The 22,078-nt window shown below is 34.6% G+C and overlaps 1 protein-coding gene across 3 annotated transcripts in view; it reads right to left on the bottom strand.

Moving 5' to 3' along the window:
* The window catches only part of TRDMT1 (tRNA aspartic acid methyltransferase 1), a 44,684-nt gene that overhangs the window by 9,247 nt on the left and 13,359 nt on the right, over positions 1-22,078 (bottom strand). For 2 of the 3 annotated variants that reach the window (XM_045857899.1, XM_045857902.1), the window contains exons 2-8: positions 18,744-18,853; positions 9,202-9,278; positions 6,994-7,065; positions 6,309-6,374; positions 4,731-4,800; positions 3,281-3,364; positions 1,640-1,983 (exon numbers count right to left, since the gene is read on the bottom strand). In XM_045857899.1, the coding sequence (XP_045713855.1) occupies positions 1,640-1,983; positions 3,281-3,364; positions 4,731-4,800; positions 6,309-6,374; positions 6,994-7,065; positions 9,202-9,278; positions 18,744-18,853 (823 nt within the window). The remainder of the gene's footprint in view (positions 1-1,639; positions 1,984-3,280; positions 3,365-4,730; positions 4,801-6,308; positions 6,375-6,993; positions 7,066-9,201; positions 9,279-18,743; positions 18,854-22,078) is intronic. The other variant, XM_045857900.1, reaches the window with a different exon arrangement.

The raw sequence follows: 22,078 nt of genomic DNA, 5'->3' as shown, positions 1-22,078 counted from the left end.
CAAGGTCAAAGTATGATAAAATCAGAATGAGTCTGGTATGATGATATCAGAAGCATAATGTTTTGTGCAAGACAGAGAGCTAGTAGGTAAAAGAGAAGGCCTGGAGTTGCAAATCACACAACCATTTATGTAATGAAGTTGAATGGCATTAACAAAGCAGAGCCAGAAATCTTTTATAGAATTTTCTGGAAAGGTCTAATTTTTCCCTTCTTTCTAAGTTTTAAATAACTGATGAAGAATATATTACATTTAAGAAATAACCTAAAGGTAACCAGTAAAAGAAATTATGATATATCCATACCATGAGAAAAGTTCGTTTTGTTGTTGTTATTGTTTTTCATCTTATGCTTTTATTTTTTTAGCTCAGAATTATTTTATTTTTTTATTGTTGTTCAACAGTTGTCTGCATTTTCCCTTCACCACTGCTCCCCCCAGCCAGCCCCATCCCCTTCCCCTGATTTCAACCCCCCTTGGTTTTGTCCACGTGTCCTTTATAGTTGTTCCTGAAAACCCTCCCCACTCCCCCCCCATTAGCTCTTCCACCTCCCCTCTGGTTACTGCCAGTTTGTTCTTAGTTTCAATGTCTCTGGTTATATTTTGCTTGCTTGTTTCATTGATTAGGTTCCACTTAAAGGGGAGAGCATTCTGCTACATGAAATAAGCCAGGCAGTAAAAGAATAGAAAAGTTCCTTATGTACTTACATGTAATAATATCCAATTTATATTGTGCAATAAAAAGGGCACATGATAATGGATACAATATGTTACCACTTACTTAAAGCAGGGGGTAAAATATACAGATATATTTAAGTACACCCTCACACATAGTACCTACCTCTGGAAGATTAGACAGTAAATTGAAATTACTGGTTGCATCTAGAGAGGGAAACTGAATGGCCAAAAGACAGAGTGGAAGGCAGTGTTAAAATCTTAGTACCTTTTGCATTTTGAACCATAAGAATATATTACTTATTTTAAAAACTGAATAAACGTGATTAATTAATTCATACTCACCTAAGTATGTTTATTGATTTTAGAAAGAAAGGAAATGGGAGAGAGAAAGAGAGAGAAAGGGATACTGATTGATTGCCTCCTGTATGCGTGCCAGCCAGGGACGGAACACCACAACCTTCCAGCATACGGGACAATACTTCAGCCAGCTGATCCACCCAGCTGGGGCACAACTGAATAAAATTTGAAAATGTACTCTAACATGTGCCAGATGATTCAATTTTATATTTTGATACTAAAATTTAATTTCTTCTATACTGATCATGAGTGGACATTAAATTTTTGAGGTCTGATGTACCATAAAAAAAAAGTGCTAAAAATCAGCAATTCAGCATCTTTACAAACAATGTTTCCACCATGGGTAATTAAGCTCCTATGAAAGTCACCAAACAAATGGCATCGTCTTTTATGAGCACTTCTGTGGGTTCTGCACATAATGTTCTGCCAGAAGGAATTTTTATTTGTGCATTCTATTGGAACATGAAAGCAGGCAATTAAGGGGAAAAAATCATTCTAGCAGAAACATTTTATAAAATGCTCCTTGTTTCGAGAAGAACTAAACAAAACAATGGGTATAAAAACCTGGTTATTTTGGACATACTATGAATAGAGTCTCTTTAAAACCTACCCTTTCGTAAAGCACATGGACCTTCTGCAAGTGGGCTTAACAATGTCTAACAAAAGAGCATATCGCAGCAATGACTTTGGTGGTAAAAAGTACTGATTCGTGTCAACGTCATCTTCAAGAAAATCTTTTAGCATTTGCACAGAGAGATCACTGTCCTGTTGATGTTTCCGGTCAATTTCTTCAGCAGTTTCAAGCTTATAAAGAATGGCTTCTTTTCCAGAACATTGTCTGCTGCTATCAAAGCAAACATGTGGTTCAATTTTCTTTCCTTCAATTTTCTTTTCTGCATCTATCGCATGTTTTTGAGGATGCTCAAAAACAATCTGGGGAAACTCCATCAGTATCTAGCATTAAGCAAAAATAAATAAATTGTTCAAAGCTTTATTAAAAATAAAAATTAATAACATCTAGTCAACATTATACAAAAAATCTTTTAGTCCTTGTAAATTTGTCATTAAAATGATAAAAACTGTGGTTTACTTGTATTTATACAAATTATTACAAGTTTTTCATCATATAGCTTTGGTGTCATCTGGTCGCAAATGATTTATTTCATGGAGTTACTACTTTCTGTATTTACTAATAAAAAATTCAACAAAGTAACAGAAGTATGTTGAATAAATGTAAAATACCGTATCTGTGAAAAAAGTTTAGAAAGCAACATAGCATTTCTAGAAATTGTGCTTTGGGAAAAAGCCTGCCTTACCCCTTCATCAAAGAAGGAAAACTAGAACATACCCATGATCTAAAATAAAATTAGTAACTAAAAAAAGAAAAAGCACTTTCACTCTGAAAGGTTATTTCTACTCCTGAGTCCCATAAGGGAAAACTTGTTCATGCAAAACAGATAACATGTATAAAGTCCTATTTTGGGGAGAAAAAGTTCCAGGGATTTTTAATGATGAATCTTTGTTAATATATTTTATATATTCTTTTTGGAATTGCCCACTATGGGAAGGAAACTGTACTGATATTGTATTGCAGGGGATTGAAATTACGCTACTGACCCTGTTGGCAGGATATGACTTTAAGTTCTTGTGATGGTTTATGGAGCACTTCACTTGAACCACCGAAGCTCTGTCATTCAGACCAGCTGCTGACAGAAGCATGTATAAACTGCCTACATAATTAGATATCCTATTATAACAACTGAGCATTTTTTTCTAGTACCATCATTACTACTTTTAATCAATTAAGGCTAAATTGCATTGACTTCAACAAAAATGCATGAAAATACTCTTAAGCCATTTTTTAAAGATAACATAATTGAATTTTATCAAAAGTAGTCAATGGATTTTGTTGGGGGAATTACAATAAATGCAAAATAGTCAGTGGTCAGAAGGTAAATTATAGAAGGAAAAGGAAGATAACAGCATTAATGGTAATTTTAAAAAACTTTTAACTCATTTTTTTTCTAATGATGAAAGAAATGTGTTTTGTTTAAAGCAATAAAATTGGCGTCATTAGAAAAAAATGCCAAGGGGATAGACCTAGGGCATGGTTGACATCATAGGTTCAATAAAACATATATATACATATATAATCTCCACAAAGTAGTTCTTGAAATAAATTAGCACACTGAAATATATTTCCAATAGATAAATAATAATAATGAAATAACAGCAACAACAATAATAATACCTGACCAGGAGCTTGAAAAGGTAATGGCTCTGACTGAAGCTTTGCAATAAGGAAATACCGTAGCCTTGAATTTGGAATGCCAAGCTGGAAATTAAAGAGATCTGTATCAACTGTTGGCACCTACTAAAGAAACTCAGAGAGGGATATGTTTAGCCTCTGGTATAAAAAAATTCTATTACTGAGTTGTGGAAGACTTCTTTGCACCAACTCTTAAACCCTTTAAAGTGCTTTTTTATACCTTATTTTCAATGAAATAAAGATTGAATCTGATAAATCATATGTCTATGAGTCACTTTCATTTTATATTTCCCAGGAAAGAAGTTATATAGACATTTTTACATTCATTATTGATAATATGTACCTATAAAAAATAAAATACAGCTATTCTTAGCTATTTATTACCTCATTTTATTAGAAAAGGATTCACCAAATTTTAAAGGTAAAAGGCAATAAAAATGAAATAAAATTTGAGATCAGATGTATTGCCAATTTCCACAGCTGGACGTCTAATTTTTTTATATTGGTGTTAATTTAGTTTTAGGTTTAAAGTATAACATTAGCCTACACAGTCCATTAAAGATAGTTCCACGTGTGAAGTAAGTGTTCATTCAATACAAATTTATTGAATAAAGGAACAGACTGAAAAGAAGAAGATGGATAGAGGTTACAAGCCCCTTATTACCTAGGGCATCTATTACTCCCACCCCCTGCAATTTGGGTTGATCATAAAGTAGTGAGATACCTCTGATCCTGTAGAGAAGTCATTGCGGATAATAGTTGTTTTTTTTTAATGTACTTGATTTGCAGTCTTAGGGTATACTTAATTTCAGGAACAACAACAAAAATTAGAACAAAAATATGGACATCTAATTTTTGAAATGGGTTTTCTTCTAATGTTAGGGCAAAGAATTGTAAAATAAGTAAAAGGTGATAATAGGCTAATAAATACAAAGATGAAAAATAGATAGAGATACTTATAATATCAAAAATCTACCAAATTCTTATCATAATCAATTTCTTAACCACGAAATACAAGCAATGTTTGCATTTTAATGGTATGCCCCCACAAAGGAATTAGAAAATTATCCTATGTTCATTTTGTTTTCTATTTTGGATTATTTTGAAGCATTACTAAACTATAGCACATCTAGTTTGTAAGTACTGTATTTCACATATTTTTTCAAAACATCTTTTTTGTATATGAAAAGAAAAAACATCTTTTTTTCCTGTGTGGAAAGAAAAATATATTCTCTGTGAGTCTCAAGTTATATATTTTTCATAAAATATGTATAAGTGAATCTATAGGCCTGTGCTATATTCTTTGAAAGTAAAACCCATGTCTGAAGTAATTTTAAGATTTACCTATATTGTCCATATATATCCATTCTTCTTACTGACTCAAATTCCCTTTGAGAAAATTTATATAAGAGTTTATAATTTTGGTACCTACAGAGGTTGGCGATAATAGAAATTCTTGGTACTGAAAGCCGCAATTTTCTATTGTTTTTATTAACAGATCTCTGAAAGACAAAAAAATAAAAGGAAAAAAAAAGAAAAGCTTTCATCTCAGAGTTGAAAATGGAGTTCTTATATAAAATATCATACATAAAACTGCACTTTAAGTGAAAAGTGTACCTCCACTCAAGTTGTTTAGAAAGAATAATCCTAGGTCTTTACTAAGTCCAGTACTTCATAAATTATATTTACCCCAAAAATGAGATAATTTGCATTATACATAAATACAGCTATCAAATGATTTATCCAAACTGGTGAGAAATAGAATCATTCATCTACTGATAATTTGCTATGTGAACTGGAACGATATATCTGTAGCAAATCAGATGAGGCAACACTGTCAGAGACAGCAGCTAAATCAAAAACTTGGATGTGTTCTCTCCAGCTGGGCCACCATAGGAAAGGGCCCTGACACAGGGCTGGCTTCTCCCGTCTAACTGTATGATGGAAAACGCCTGTCCACAAGGCCAAATCTTTCTTTTTCTCTTTTGTCAATTAAATTTATTGGGGTAACACTAGTTAATAAAACAGATGCAGTAAGTAAATAATAAAAACTGTATAGGTTTCAAGTGCACAGTTCTAAGACACATCATCTATATATTGCGCTGTGTGACCATCACTCAAGGTCAAATCTTCTTCCGTCACCATATACCTAGTTGATCCACCCACCCTTCCTTCTGGTAACCACCATACTGTTGTTTGCGTCTATGAGTTTTTACTTGTTTGTTTTTCTTGTTTGTTGATTTGTTGCTTTCAGTTTTGTATTGCACATGAGTGAAATCATATAACTTTTAACTTTTTCTCACTGACTTATTTTGCTTAACATGATATTCTCAAGATTCTTCAATAGACGATTGGATAAAGAAGATGTGATACATATATGCAATGGTACACTACTCAGACATAAGAAATGATAAAATACTGCCATTTGTGACAACATGGATGGATCTTAAGGACCAATTCTTACATTCCTGCTTCTAAAGAAATAGGCACCAATATAAGCAGTTAAAACTGAGAAATAGCTTCTCATTAAAATGAGTGCTCATTCTGGAAAAACTCAAACATCAGAATGGGAAAGAATCAGTTAAACTTAACCTTGTGGTGCTTTATATTATTAATTAGTCAAAATCAACATTCTGAATAAAATATATAACATTATATAAAATGTCACAATGTGCCCTGGCTGGAGTAGCTCAGTGGATTGAGCACAGACTATGGATTGAGCGCAGACTGAGAACAAAAGCATCGCAGGTTCGATTCCCAGTCAGGGCACATGCCTGGGTTGCAGGCCCCAGCCCCCAGCCCCCAGCAACTGCACATTGATGTTTCTCTTTCTCTCTCTTTCTCCTTCCCTTCCCTCTCTAAAAATAAATAAATAAAATCTTTTAAAAACATCAGAATGTACATGTTTATTTTTAAAATCTTTATTCAACAATAGTTCCTACTATATTTAATACTATTTAATACATTTATACTATGTTTAAGATGAACACAAGACAAACACATTTTTTACCTTGTAGAAGATATTTCAAAACCTTTAACATTTTCTAAAAGAATATACTTCGGTAATTTTTGTAATCTAAAAAAAAATACAAAAACAAAAACAAATGGAATTTCAAAAATCTCATTGCTAAGAAAATATAAAGAAAATCCTTACTGTGGGAAATACGATGTAAGTAATTTCCTGAACACTCTTTTTTTAATAAAAGAATTGTGTAGGGGATGAAGATAACTCATATTTTATTCATTTTTCCCCATAATCATGGCACACTGAATAAAGTTAACATTTGAAATGTTCATTTCCATTGAGTTTATCTCAAAACATGATTTCACACAGAGCCTCTGCAGCACAACTCAGAGGGTTGCCATGTACACAGAATGGTGACCCCCAGGGTTGGCGCAAGCTTCCAGGCCATGGGTACCAGCATTCGCTAACAAAAGCTTCATCTGCATTAATACTATGAGCACAGGCAATAGAATTCAGCTCTTAGGCTATAATTCCCTGTCACTCACTGTAGTGGCAACTATGGAATCAGCAAACACTTGCAGTTATTCTATTAGTCGTGGCAGAGGATAAATGACTGCACAGTATCTAGAGGCAGCATACACTGCTAATTCCTATAAAATGACCAACATCACATTTCCAGATCCAAAGTTTTAAATTTAAGGTAAGTTTGTACAGGAATCTAAGGTTTTACCTTGGGAGGATATCTAGAATATGTAAGAAGCTATTTGTCCTTGGATCAGTCACATCACCTTGCAGACCAATTCTAAAGGGATTGAGAAAGCACACATAAGTTTATCAAGAATCTTACATAAAGATACCAGATCACATTTAAAAAGTCAAAACCAAGTGAATTAAAATTAGTTGGGCCACAGAGAACAAAATGCATTTATTCATTAAATTCTTTAGAAGGCTTTGTCTACCTAGTAAACACACTTAAAATTTATTTTTACAAAACAATATGCCAAATAACTTGCATAAGGCAAAGACCAAGAAGTCAGTGGTGAAGAATAAAATCAATTACCCTCTTAAAGTAACTTGGATTAGGAAACATGGAGACACACACACACACACACACACACACAGACACACACACACACACACACACACACACACACACAAAATAGCTGATGGCAATGTTTGCTCTGCCCCAGATAAGACAACAGAAGTTCCAGTCAACAAATGAGCTGCTTGGGTAGGTTGGCAACACAGACCATCTAAGCAAATCAAAGTAGTAGGGAAAACTAAGATAATCTTGTCCAATATAAAAAGGAGAGACTTAAGCTAGCTGAAGTCTTAATTCTACAAGCAGGAGTTACAACTTGGTTAATTATACTAAGTAGGTCAAAACAGATCACTTAAACAGGCAGTATTTGGACTAGCAATTACTTCTTACAAGAAAGATTCAAAATAGTTAATTGTCTAACCACTATGCTGTATACCTGAAACTAATATGAAATAATTTTGAATGCCAACTTTAACTGAAATTTTTTTTTAAATGATTCAAATTATCAAGCAGGAAGAAAGACTTGGATTGGGCCTCAGGAGTAGAAAACAGAGGACTGTGCTACTTACTAGCCTCCTAGTAAATTAAATAAATTACCTAATGTCATGTGTCAGTTTCCTCATACCTGACAGAAAGGCTAAAACCATCAGTGGGCCTGAGATTTAAATGGGAGATTAGAGTGGATTTGAACAGATCCCTCAGAAATCTTGTGTTCTTCTCACTCTGGCCCTTTCCTTTCAGCATCCAAGTGATGACAGTAGTACAGAAGCAGGTACTGCTACCGCTAGCACAAGACTATATAAAGGAGCTGAAAAATTCCTATTGCCTAGTGCTGTTGTAGCCATCACAGGATCATACACAGGCAATGCCTCACCTGTTTGTGGGGATACTGACAAAAACAGACTTACTACACTGCCAGGCCTAGCAAAGTATAGCACATATAATTATGTACAGTATGTAATACTTGGTAATGATAGTAATCGGCCATGTTGGTTAAATACTGGTTTATATATTTAATATGCTATACTTTTTTATCATTTTAGAAAGTACCCTTTCTACTTATTAAGCTAAGTTTGCTGTGCAACAGTATGCCAGGTTACACTGGCAACAGCCTCATAAATATAACATGTTAGCCATGTCACTTGATTGCATCGTTTTCTTTTGTTTGATTTAATCTCATGTTGTTTTATAAACTTAGAGTAGCCTAAGTGTACAGTGTGTATAAAGCCTACAGGAGTGCCCAGTAATGCCCTAGGCCTTCACATTCATTCACACTCACTCACTGACTCACCAGAGCAACTTCCAATCCTGCAAGTTCCACTCACGATAAGTACTCCACACAGGGGTACCATACTTTATGTTTGACACCATATTTTTACTGTACCTTTTCTATGTTTAGATATGTTTAGATACCTAAATGCATACCATTGTGTTGTAATTGCCTACAGCGTTCAGTACTGCACATGCTGTACAGGTCTGCAGCCCGGGAGCTGCAAGCACAGCACACAACCACATGACCAAGACGTGTGTAAGTGTGCTCCATGACGCTCACACAGGGATGGCATTGCCTGGCCACACATTTCTCAGAGCATACCCCTCCTGTTCAGTGGGGCATGACTGTATCTCCTTAGGTATAAAAGAGGTTCCGTGTGGTCACTGCGCATCTACTACTGACCAGATCACTTTGCTCATGGGGCAGTAGTTGCTATTTTCTTCATAATTAACACTGAATTATAAATATGAGTAGATAAATAAATTATTTACAAAAAAATTCAAAATTATGAAAAGGCAGGTGCTGTATCTCAAAGTGTCCATGCTCAAAACTATGGTATGATTTGATTTAACGAGTCCTTCAAGAGCACTCTTTCTTAACAGAGAAATATTTATTATACCTACCTTGTGAATGGCTGACAGGGAGGGCTCATTAAAATCATATTGAAAGATAATCTGTCAAACTCTTCTAGCGTAATGCCCTGAGGAATGAACATTTGGGGGAGGGGATGTAAAATGTTATAGAATAGGAAAGGAGTAAAAATGCTAATTATAAATACATCAGAAATTATAACAGTTAACAGCTTTATTTACAATACCTAAAAGTTTATATAACACAATACTTTTCAAATCAACTTTCCAAAGCAATCTTGTGGAGGAACCAACGTTACAAAAAATTAAGCAACTTTCCCGAGCTCCAGAGCCAGCCAAAGCAAAGCTCTAACAGTCCTTTACTGGACCCTAAGCATTTCTTGACACCAAGACACTGTTGTGTTTTCCAGAGTCACACATGGAGAACTTTATTTTATAACGAATGATTTTCAGCATAGGGTCAAATAAATTTTAAGTACTTCCCTACCAGTAATTTTTAGGAAATGGGATGTACCGACCAGTCACCATCCCTTCCGTGTGTGTCTCTGTCAGTATAACACCAATGGAAACTGGTCCTGTTGTCAGTTATGCAAAATTATCATGTTGTTCTATAGTTGTGTCTAGTCAAAGAACTTCAAAAGATGGTAGGTAATGTTCATCAAAATTATCCCTACTGAGCTAAGCAGTTGGAAAATGCGCCATTTTGCTCCTGTTCTATATATCAGAAGATAAAATATAGAGAAACACAAGTCACAAGTTTGTCAGTTTTCATGAAGCACTCCTAGTGTGCACTCTTAACCAGAAAGTTAAAGTGACAGGCCCAGAATCACAGAGTTTCTAATGATGACACATGTCTGAGGAGTTAAGTACACACATGAAGCAGGAAAAGCTTTACTCTGAGTTCCGTAAAGACTGAGTTGACCTAGGGAACACATTAGTTGTCTCTACAGTATTCAAGTTTAAATGTACATGTCTACCATTTTTAACTCACATTTTTTATTTCATTGTACAAGATATACATGTACAATGAAATCAAAATTCAATATTAAAAAGTTCCTAATACACCTCTGGAACATTGGGTCCTAACAAAAAGCAATTTGGAAGTCGTACAGCGAACAGTCCGTCAGAAACATGTGGCAGGCAGCACAGTCAGACGGCACAGCACACTCCAGTTAGCCTGTCAGCACACAGCCATGTGCTGTGCCACTTACTGATTTCATACCTCAAATGTGGACCGATTACAGCTAAGTTCCTAAAACCAAAGTAAAAATTACATAACAACCTGTCACATCAGGAGAATCCTGAAATAAACAGAGCTAGTATCTCCAGTACAGCTAGACATGAAATATTACAAATTTAAAGGATTCTTGAAAACTGATTTTTTTATAGTATGACCCAAATGATAGAGCAGTTATGCAAAAAACAATCACTCACATCACTCAACTTTCTTTAGCCTGGCATTCTAGGTCAATAAATGTGTTGTGATTCAAGTTATGGATATACACAAATTATCTTTAATACAGCTGACCCTTGAACAATATAGGTATGAATTTCACATGTCTACTTATCCATGGATTTTAAAACAAATAACTGCAGTGTTTTCGCACTGCATGTGGGAGGTCACAGATATGGTGGGCTGGCCATATGCACTGATCTACACCAGTGATTTTCAGCCTTTTTGATCTCCTGGCACATGTAAACTAATTACTAAAATTCTGCAGCACACCAAACAATATATTATATTTTTTGCCAATCTGGCAAAAAAAAAAAGTAGGCACAATTGGACAGCTATTGTTGTGTTGGCTGTTGTCATTTTTTTTTATTTGACAATCTAAGGTAAAAGAGGTCAGTGCCCCCGACTAAACAGTCAGGGATTGTATGTTTTAAAAATTCTTGTGGCACATCTGCAAATTTTGGTAGACACAGTGGGATCCTAGAACTAATCCCTCACAAATACCGAGGGACAAGTTAAGTTTTTGGAAAGTTAAAAGTTGTATGTGACACATGTTTTACAATTACTGCCTGCTGCTAAATGCAGACTCAAGAAAGAGGGGTCCTCGTACTTTCTGTCTGTCCAATTGCGGCAGCCAAGATTGAATGGGGGACCAGAGAGGGCAAAAAAGCTGTACATGGATTTTTGATGCACAGGGGTTGTTCAAGGGTCAACTGTAATTTGACATTATAAAGCAAATGGAAATCTATTCTTTTTCCATAAGCTGGCAATACAGGTTAATGAACACAGCTTTGCTTTCACAGAACATTAGATTAACTCAGTGTGGTAATGATGTTTATCACATATTAACGAGCAGTTTTATTTCTCTCTACTTCTTCATTCCTTCTTTTCTCAGAATGTTTCCTGGCCAGTCTTATACTTAATTTTCATTTAAACTTTAGGAAGAACTTTGTATATTAGAAAACAACTTTTGACTATTTTAGTGAACATATAGTTAATCTAAAGAGAAAGAAAAAATCTGTACGATGTTGTCATCCTGTGCAATATACTTCTGTTTCTCGAATCTCTTTTATTCCCATATGGGTCATGCAGATTTCTTGTAAAGTTTATTTCTTGGTGTTTGTAACTGTCACTTAGCTACTATAAATATAAACTTTCTTCTATTATATTTTCTAATATGATTTGCTTATATATAGTAAACTGCTGGCTATCAAATCTTTATAACCAGCCTCCTTATTAAATGTACCAATTGTTCTTCATATTATTTTTAGTTAACTATTAAATATACTAATAGTTCCTTATATAATTTTTAGCACAATATAGTTTGTATTTTCCAGGCATATACAATTATTCTTTGGAATCCTCCTTAACATATACTATTTCTCTTACATAAGTGCATTAGCTAATATCTACAACAACATTAAATAACAGTGCACATCCTTGTCTTATTCATTATTTTAATGAGAATGCTTTTTTAAGGATTTACCATTGAACATGTTACTGGATTTGGAGATATGCGTGTGTGTGTGCTTAAACACAAATATAAATACACATGCATGTGCACACATAAAATCACTGTCACATATATATTATGGTAGTATTCATTTGTTCTAATTTTACTAAGAGAAACTGAAAATGATCAGAAAGATACTACATTCTGTCAAATGTTTTCTAGCACATAATATTGCTCTTTTCAATTGTCAACATGTTACATAATATTAATAGAATTTCTTTTTTTTAATGTCATTATGTGAAAGCCTATTTTCTTTTTTTTTAAAGATTTTATTTATTTATTTATTTTTAGAGAGGGAATGGAGGGAGAAAGAGAGAGAGAGAGAGAAACATCAATGTGCGGTTGATGGGGGTCATGGCCTGCAACCCAGGCATGTGCCCTGGCTGGGAATCGAACCTGTGACACTTTGGTTCGCAGCCCGCGCTCAATCAACTGAGCTACGCCAGCCAGGGCTAGAATTTCTAAATACTAAACTACTTTTGTATTCCCAAAGTAAAATCAATTTTGGTTATGCTTTATTATTCTTTTAATGTGCTTCTGATCCATTTGGTCATATTTTACTCAGAATTTCTGAGTTTACAGTTTCATAAAACAATGGTTTGCCTATTTTGTAGCATATAATAGACATTCACTAAAGCTTACTGAGTGGGTATTTCCTACCATTTCATGCCCTATGAACCCTGATGTTATTTTGTATATGAATATTCATGACAAATATTTCAAGTATTGTACTAATTACCATTAAAAAGTAACTTTCTATGACTCTTAAATGCTTTATGCTTTTAAGTCCATCTTTTCTAATATTAATTCTGAAACCCCTGTTTATTCTTTGTTGGCATTTGCCTGGTATTTGCCCATTTTTAAGTATAATATGTTGTTCATTAAACAATGTTCATAATTCACTAATATTTCAGAGTATCTACTATATGCCAGGCATTGTGCTAGGTCTGGGAATACAAAAATGAACATACAGACAAGGTTTCTGTTCACATCAAGTTTACATAGTAGTGACTTATAGTTTCTCATTTTCTACCTAAATAAATCACAGATTTTAGTTTTATTACTAGTTTTCTTTACAACAGAAGGTTCCTTCCTGCTCCTGGTTGAAAACCTACGTGGGAATTTTCAGGCCTCATGACTGGCAAGTACAAAAGTCTGCCTGGCAGGGCACAGGCTTCACTGGGGATGCAGCCATCACAGCTGCAGAACTGGGGCAGGGCAGTGCACCTCAGCCTCTGAGGACAGCTGTAGTCAAGGTCTTAGGCCTTAGACAAGGTCTGGGCCAGTCATGCTCTTCATGTATTTGCATTCCTAGGTCCCTTTATCCTTCATCAGAGACCTTGGGCAGAGGTGCTCTTCAGGCACCTCTATTTCTGCCAAGGACTCCTTACAGGAAGAGGGAGAAACCTTGAAGATACTTCTCCTCACTTTGACTAACAGCACTTTCCACATTTATCCTTATCCCCACCCCCCACATGCCCAGCCTTCCCCCAACATTGAGGGCTCCCTCAACAGGGAGCTGACCCCCATGTCTGTGATGACCCACCAACTCTCCACCAGCGTGCTGTCACATGGAGAAATAAAACGAGGGTGTCTGCATTTTCTCTGCTTTTTAGAGACTTGCATTTATCACCACAGTACGTAATTAAGGTTTCACTCTTTTATTCGCCCTGTTGCTTTAATCACCTACTCCAACCACTGAAAGCTCAGTAGTACCCAGCTCAATTGAGCACCTTACAATAACACTAAATATTGTCCTAAAAATCAATAGCTTCATTTACCTTTTGAAGAATAAATGTACTTTTTAAGTCTCACTTTCCTTTCCTACTCCGATTACAGTATTACTTCTACACTGCAAAGGTTTATATCTTCACTCTGTTTTCTAACCATAATTTCTTCCTAACAAGGCAGCTTCATTCCTGGGTTTTCTACTTCAGTTCATCTCTTGCTTTGTTAGATTAAGTGATCAAGTAATATTTTTCAATGAAGCACTGTGGGTAGTATAGTTCATGAGTTGTAGGTTTTTATCTTAGGAAATTTTTCGTCTATTTCTGTTAATATTTTTGTTACATTTGTTTTATCATCTTCAGGGGCACTAACTATGTTTCTCATGGATCACTTTTGTCTTCAGTAGTTATCATTTGTTCTGCAACATTCTGACCTGTGTTGTTTTCCATTTTATTTTGCTTCATTTTTCTCAAGTTCCACCCTTCATAACCTATTTGCAGCAATAGCCATTTTACTTTTTGCTACTCTGACATGACTTTTATTACTATAATTATTTCATTTTTCTCCTGTTTTTTTTTTCAGACCACTGGTATTTTTCAAGCCCTACTATTTATTGTCTTATTGCTTTTTGAACTTTATATACTCATATAGTTATTTGAGTTCTTGTTTTACATATACCATGTTTTATTTTAATGCTTCAAGCTCCCACAGACATGTTTGAAATTTTCTTCTGCTTCTTAATGTTATTTTTCTGTTATATATTCTATATGTGAACCTAGGAGTTTGCTAAAAGACAAGGTGAGCCTGTGGCAGCTCTATTCAGGTAGTTTGTGGCTGCACTGTTCCTAGGAAGAACCTGCAATATCCTTTAATCTAAGAGCATGCCTTTGTCCCTAAGCCCATGTCGCATTCAGGGCAGGCAGAAAGCATGCAGAGGTTGCAATGACCCTTTCAGCCTAGTGATTTAAATTTTTAAGTGTCTCTTCTCCTGGAGAAGTGTCTCTTCTCCAACAAACAATTGCTGGGTATGTAGGTCTCCTCCCTTGCCATTCTATCCTTTTTAAATCTGCACAAAATATGTAGAGGTCTGCATGAAGTTTTGCCATCCTCATTCAATTTTGTACCAACTCCACTGCACTGACACTATTCTTCATAGCTTTTGGTTTTGGCTTATGGCTAAATCCTATTTTAACTAATAATGATTTTCCATCCCCTCTTTTCTATTCTTTTCTTATTTCTACTAGGAAAAGGAATAAAGTTTGGGAATACAAATATATTTTTATTCCACAATCAGTCCACTCAAAGAGTATGGTATACAAGTCCAACATCTACACTAAATAGTAAGTTCTGAAAGGCAAAGACTGCATCTTAGTTATATTTGTCTTTCCTTGAAAAGCTAAATGCCTTGCATAAAGCAAATGTTCAAATGATCAGTATATGCTGTTTTATTAAACATAAAATCCCTAAAGCCTCTCATTACTCCTAAGTTCTCCATTAACCTTCTATCCCTTTTTAAATATGAGGTGGAATCTACCAATAGAAACAGACTCAACAATGAAAGTGACGATGAAATAGCCAAGATTTTAAAAAGAGTCATTATCAATATTATCAATTTGTTCAAGGACCTAAAGAAAAAAATGAAACAAACTGAAAATATAAAAAAGAATTAAATGAAAAATATCTGAAATGAAAAATTATACAATGAAAAAAGCACACAAAACCCTGAAGATACAGCAATATATTATGCTTCCAATAGAATAATAATATGAAAAAATATTCATACACACACAGATACACATATGCACACACAAAGCACACACATAAATTAGAGGTAAGTGACGATAGGAGACAGAAAAAATATTTGAAGCTATAATGGCCAAAACCTTCCCAAATTTGATAAAACCAGAAATAAGAAAAGCATAATGAGGTCCAAGCAAAAATATACAAAAGCTCATCAAAATAAAATTCATGAAAACAAGTGATAAAGACAAAATCTTAATTGCAGCCAGAGAAATAAATAAATTAGGAGAAAGGAAAAGATTAAAACTTCTAGTCAGAACTTAAGCAAACCAGATAACAATGAAAAGTGCTAAAAGAAAATTTTTAATTCATTGAATGCTATGAAAACGTCCTTGAAAAATAAATAACTTATGAAAATGTCCTTGAAAAATGAATACAACCAATGAGGCAATAAAAATTATATTTCACAATAGAAATATATAAAATTCTTCTCTACTATAAAAGAGATGAGATAATTTGTCACCTGCCAAATGTACATGACAGGAGATGCTAATAGAGGCATTTCAGGGAGAAAAAAATTATATCACATGAAAACTTTGATTATAAAAAATGAAGAGAGCAGAAAATAATGGAAACATATGTAAATATAAAATATTTCCTGTCCTTTTAAAACCCTTTAAAAAATACTTGCCTACTTAATCCAAACAAAACTAACAACATATTTTGGGGTTTGTAACACATCCAGCAGTAAAATGCATGACAGCAATAGCATAAGAGACAGGAAGGTGAAATGAAAGCGCACTGTTATAATTTACATATGAAATATTATAATGGTCTTTCAAGGTAGCCTCCCATGAATTAAACATACATGTTGTAAACCCTAGAAGAGTCACTAAGAAAATAAAAGGTATATAATAAGATATACCTAAGAAGAGTAGAGAATAGTGAAATATTAAAAAAAAATCAAAAGGAAGGCAGAAAAAGAGGGTAAATTTTTTTTACAAGATTGGAAAAATAGAAAAGAAATGGCAAGGCGACAGTAGAATTAAGTCCAACACTATTAACAACAAGACTAAAAGCAAATGGTACAAACACTCCCATGAAAGGCAGAGATTCTCAGGATAAGTAAAAAAATCAAGAATGAACTGTATGTTGTCTACAATAAGTCTAATTTCAATATAAAGACAGACAGGATAAAAATAAAAGCATGAAAAATATATATGCACAAATATGAATCATAAGAAAGTGGAAGTGGCCATATTAAAATCAGGAAAAGTAGACTTCAGGAAAAAATGGGGTAAACAAAGATTTCTTAGGACACAAAGAAGTATCCCATAAAAGAAAAAAGTAATCAATAATTTCTGAACTTTGATAAACTCAGTAAAGGAAATAAAAAGACAAGTTACGAAAGTAGAGAAAATATTTGTTATACATATTTCTAACAAACAACTTGAATCCAGAAAACTTAAACAACTCTTAAAACTAAATAATACAAATATACCAAATAATAAAAATTGGGCAAGAAATTTCATCATAGAAGACAGAAATGGCCAATAAGCATATGAAAAGATACTTAATATTGTTTGTCATCAGAAAAATGCAAATTAAACTCACAATACCACAAAAAAAATCACAGTACCACTATACGCTCATGGAGTAGCTAAAATTTAAAAGACTGACAATAGCAAATGTTGATAAAATGTGAAACAACTGAAACACTCAAACGCTGAATTTGAGAATGCAACATGGTACAAACCCAATGGAAAACAACTAGCATTTTCTCATAAAGGTAAAGAAACTTACCATATAACCCAACAACCCAACAGTCCTACTCTTAGGTATATATCCACAAGAAATAACAAAGGTCTACAGAAAGGCTTGCTCATGAATGTTCCTAAGAACTTTTTTGTAATAGTCAAAGCTGGAAACAACCTAAATGTCCATCCATAGCATGAGTGAATATACATATTATAGCATATAATATTCCATTCTATAGAATATTATTGAGCAGTGATAAACAAGAACAGACTAGTAATAAACACAAAACATGGATAAATTTTTGTACACTAAAAAGTACACTGAATAAAAGTTACAAAAATTACACTTAAGAGTTTTATTTATGATATACTAGAAATCAAAAACTTAATCTGTAGTGACAAAGCAGACCCGTAGTGAGCTGGGGCTGGGGCCAGAGACTGACTAAAACAGGGCACTAAGGAACACTCCAGGGGTCATGGATGTCCTAAGTGTAGATTATGATAGCAGTGGTTCTGATGTTGCATGAACTAGTCAAAACTCAAACTGCTCCTTCAACTGGGCGCAATTTATTCTGTGTAAATAACGACTTTATGAGAAATTTGTATGCAAAATTTTTCACATGAAATTGGAAGAAAAAAACAATTTCATATTGTTTTTTAAATAATGTACTTCAGTGTTAAATACTTCTTAGCTTATCATATGTGAAATAGTACCTTTAACTTCAACAGGCTGGCTAAAATAATAGCAATTCTTTTTGCTGCCAAGTTGTGCCTTTCTTTCTGAAATTGTAAGTGAACACAATAACAGTACCTGTTTATACTGTGAAGTGGATATTATTTAAGACACACTGGAGGCTTTCTCATTGTTAAGCTAATAATGCCTTGTGAAAGGTATCTACAGAGAAACCATGGTAGTTTTAACTGCTGATGCTGTCTGACAGAAAATGAATTTTGAATGTCCTTCACTCTGCCCACAAAAAGTTGTATCCAGTGATTGCCTCCCTTGCTTTCACTCCTGCTATATTATACATATACGTAGTACATGAGTATTGCTTAAAAGTAAAGAATCAAGCACAGTTTAATATAATTACAAAATCAAGTATTTACAAGTCAATCATCTTCTTACATTTCAATCCTGTCTCTCAGAGACCAAAATACTGGTCTTGGTCTTTCTGTCTCTCAAGCTGAAAATTAAAAAAACTAATAAGGCAAAAAAAAATAGCATGTTATCTTTTGATAGAATATAAAACATTAATTCCTTTCTCCTAAACTTTTTCATTTATATATGATTTATCCTTGAATTTGGATACTAGCATCTTGTAGCATTTGTCAATCACATTTTCCTCGCTATATACTTATGAAGACAATAATAACAGTTACTCACTTCAATTGTCTTGGCCAGTAACTGTGTGTGAGGGAAATTATACTTGTATACTTCGTTAGCAACATTGTTCACATCAATGGCGGCCACCACATGTGCAGGTACACAGCTTTCTGTAAGGAGAAGTGGGATATCTTCAAATGTAAAGTCCCTAACATTGACTTGTTCATAATAGAGAGAAGTCAAAAAATTGAATTTTGAAGCATATTTCCTCCCTTCCTCAATGATCTACTGCAGTGATTTTCAACTGGTGTAGGCATGCATCCTGCTGTGCCACAAAAAAATTTTAAAACAAGCAATGCCTATTTAGTCAGTGGCACTGTCCTCTTTGCCCTTAGCCTGCCAAATAAAAAAAATGACAACAGCCAACACAATAGCCATCCAGCATGAATGAACCAAAACTGTACCTACTTTCTGTCAGATTGGTGTGCCATAGAATTTTAGAGATTAGTTTATGCATGCCAGGAGATGAAAAAGGTTGAAAATCGCTGATCTAGTTGGATCTCAAACTGTAAACTGATGACCAGGCTAGGCATGAAGTGAAATATTTAGAGCTTCTGGTTCATCTAACTGCATTCCAGTGCTACAGTAAGATTACAGTGCTTTACTCATTATCTTTTATATATACACTTTTACCCTCCATTAATATATATGCTTAAGTTACACAAAAAATAGGAAAGAGAAGTACCTTTGTACAAGCAATATCACTTGGAACCTTAGATAAATAACTATTATTTATTCCTCAACTTCTAACATTAATACAAGGCTGCTTCCCAACATCACTGAAAATGCTTTTAGGTAAGTTCAAGGTAAGTTGTTTTGTTTTTTGTTTTGTTTTGTTTTGTTTTGTTTTTAAATAAAACAGTCTAACTGAGACATGACTTACATACCACAAAATTCACCTATTTAAGGTTTAGGTAAGTGTTTAAGTGAGAGAAACAATTAATTGGTACCCAAATATGAAAAGCTTATAGACCAAATATTAGAAATTTAGACAGACCAAGAGAGACTATGAGAAGAGTAAGGGAAATAATTGCGAGGGCATGCCTTCACTATCTTTCTGCTAAAGAAAAGCACGTTCAAGATGCTTTTCAGATTCTGCCATAGTCTTTAAATGGCAGTCTAAATTTGAACTATGTAAGCATAGCTGCTATTATATTTTGCAATTGTCACCCTCTTTCTTACCTCAAACACACACAAAATCAGCTATGTGTACACCTTGTTACAAATCAAAAGAAAATGTGAAGAGTTTTAAAAGTAAAAGTATTTAAAACTTCTTAGGAAAACAATCAGAGAAAACATTATAAAACTACATAGTAGCTCCAAATGGCTACTGTATTTCTTTAATGCCCATTTGCTGTTAACAGCTTAGATAGCCCAAATATATATAAAAGGAAGGAAGGAAGGAAGGAAGGAAGGAAGGAAGGAAGGAAGGAAGGAAGGAAGGAAGGAAGGAAGGAAGGAAGAAAGGAAAGGAGGGAGGGAGGGAGGGACAGGAGAAGGAAGGAAGGGGGGGAAGGAAGGAGGGATGGAATATGAGAAGCTAGGATTCATGAAGCAGGCATCTGGAAATAAAACCAGATCACAGAAGCTGGGAAAAGTGTAAGGTTCATACACTTTTAGAAATCACAACCACACAGTGAGGCTTAGAGAAGATGATGCCAGAGAAAAAACAAGGGCATGTATGACTCTAAGTAAATATATACTAAATGTCTACTAGGCTCAAGACACCTGGCTAGGACCAATCACCTCCTAGGTCCCCTGCTGCCTTGTATACAGGTCTCCAGAAACTTTGAGATCCAGTTAGTAATATCACAGGCAGCTACTTCCAACTGAGTATAAACTCAACAACTAGTTACTTGCCATAATGTAAATTTTAATTATAAATTGTATCTTTGTCGAAAGCATTAGAGAGATCTTGAAATATAAATCAGGAAAGCTTTTCAACAAACAAAAAGAAAGTATATACAGATCACTGGCCCTGGCTGATACAGCTCCATGGATTGAAAACACTGGTTTGTGAACTGAAAGGTCACTGGTTCGATTTCTGGTCAGGGTACATGCCTGGGTTGCAGGCCAGGTCCCTAGTTCAGGAGTGTGAGAGACAACTAATTTGATGTTTCTTTCTCTCTTTTTCTCCCTCCCTCCCCCTCTATGAAAATAAATAAATAAAATCTTTAACAAAAAAATAACTTTGTAAAATCAGAAATCTATTACTTATGAGGTCTGTCCAGAAAAAGTCCAGCCATTGTTAATTTAATAGAACAGTTTGTGTAACATTGATGTAACCTGGCGGCCAAGGGGAATGTACTGGAACGCATATGTATGAACTATGATGACTTCATTGTACTAGTCAGTTGGGGTGTTAGACCCCATTGTGTGAGCACTTGTACTGTGTGGCTGTCACGTTCAAAATGACTGAGTAGAGAAACGAATTTGCATCAATCTTTGTGTTAAGCTTGAACATTCCTCTGAGGAAACTATTCAGATGATTCAGAAGGCTGCAGCTATGGGCAACTGGTGACTGACAGCTTCATCACAACAATGAACCTGCTCATGCATCACGTCTCATACAGAATGTTTTTGTGAAACACCCAGGTGACTCAGCCCCTCTACAGTCCAGATTTGGTGCTCTGCAACTTCTGGCTTTTCCCAAAATTAAAATCACCTTTGAAAGGGAAGAGATTTCAGACAGTTGATGAGATTCAGGAAAATATGATGGGACAGCTGATGGCAAATAAGAGACCTCTGTGAGGTCCCAAGGTGCCTACTTTGAAAGGGACTGAGACATCACTGTCCTATGTACAATGTTTCTTGTGTCTTCTTCAATAAATGTATGTTGCACAGTCCATGGCTGGATACCTTCTGGACAGATCTTGTATAATTCAGGTCAAGAATGAAGCTACTACTAACCATCATAAGAGCTCAGAATTAAATAAACTTTACAGAACTATTTAATTGTTTTGCTAAATAAAATATGTCGTGATTTGCAAGATGCAGCCTGCTTGCATCTGCACTTTATGTGCAGCAAACTGACAGTGCCTGGAGTGGGTAAATATGACTCTTTCTTTCAGGCTGGTTGAAAATGCACAGTGATGGGTTGGTTCTGTACTATAATCAATAATTAATTTTCTGTCCTTTTATTACATACTTGGAAGATATAAAATCTGACAAACAGAAATCACCAAATGATTGCTTCATGCGGTGATTTGAGAACAGATGAACTGGAAACTCTTCTCAGGAACAGTGAGTATTTAAGTCAGTAAACCAGTGCACTCACTGTTTGCACATGTTTCAGGCTGTTGCAAAATTAGGATCTGCTGTGTAACCTAAAAAGT

This window comes from Phyllostomus hastatus, unplaced genomic scaffold (genome assembly GCF_019186645.2).
Source record: "Phyllostomus hastatus isolate PE091 unplaced genomic scaffold, TTU_PhHast_1.1 phas_scaffold_1674, whole genome shotgun sequence".
Classification (NCBI taxonomy): domain Eukaryota; kingdom Metazoa; phylum Chordata; class Mammalia; order Chiroptera; family Phyllostomidae; genus Phyllostomus; species Phyllostomus hastatus.
The sequence above is the reverse complement of the archived record's forward strand: the minus strand, read 5'-3'. Positions and strand labels throughout refer to the sequence as shown.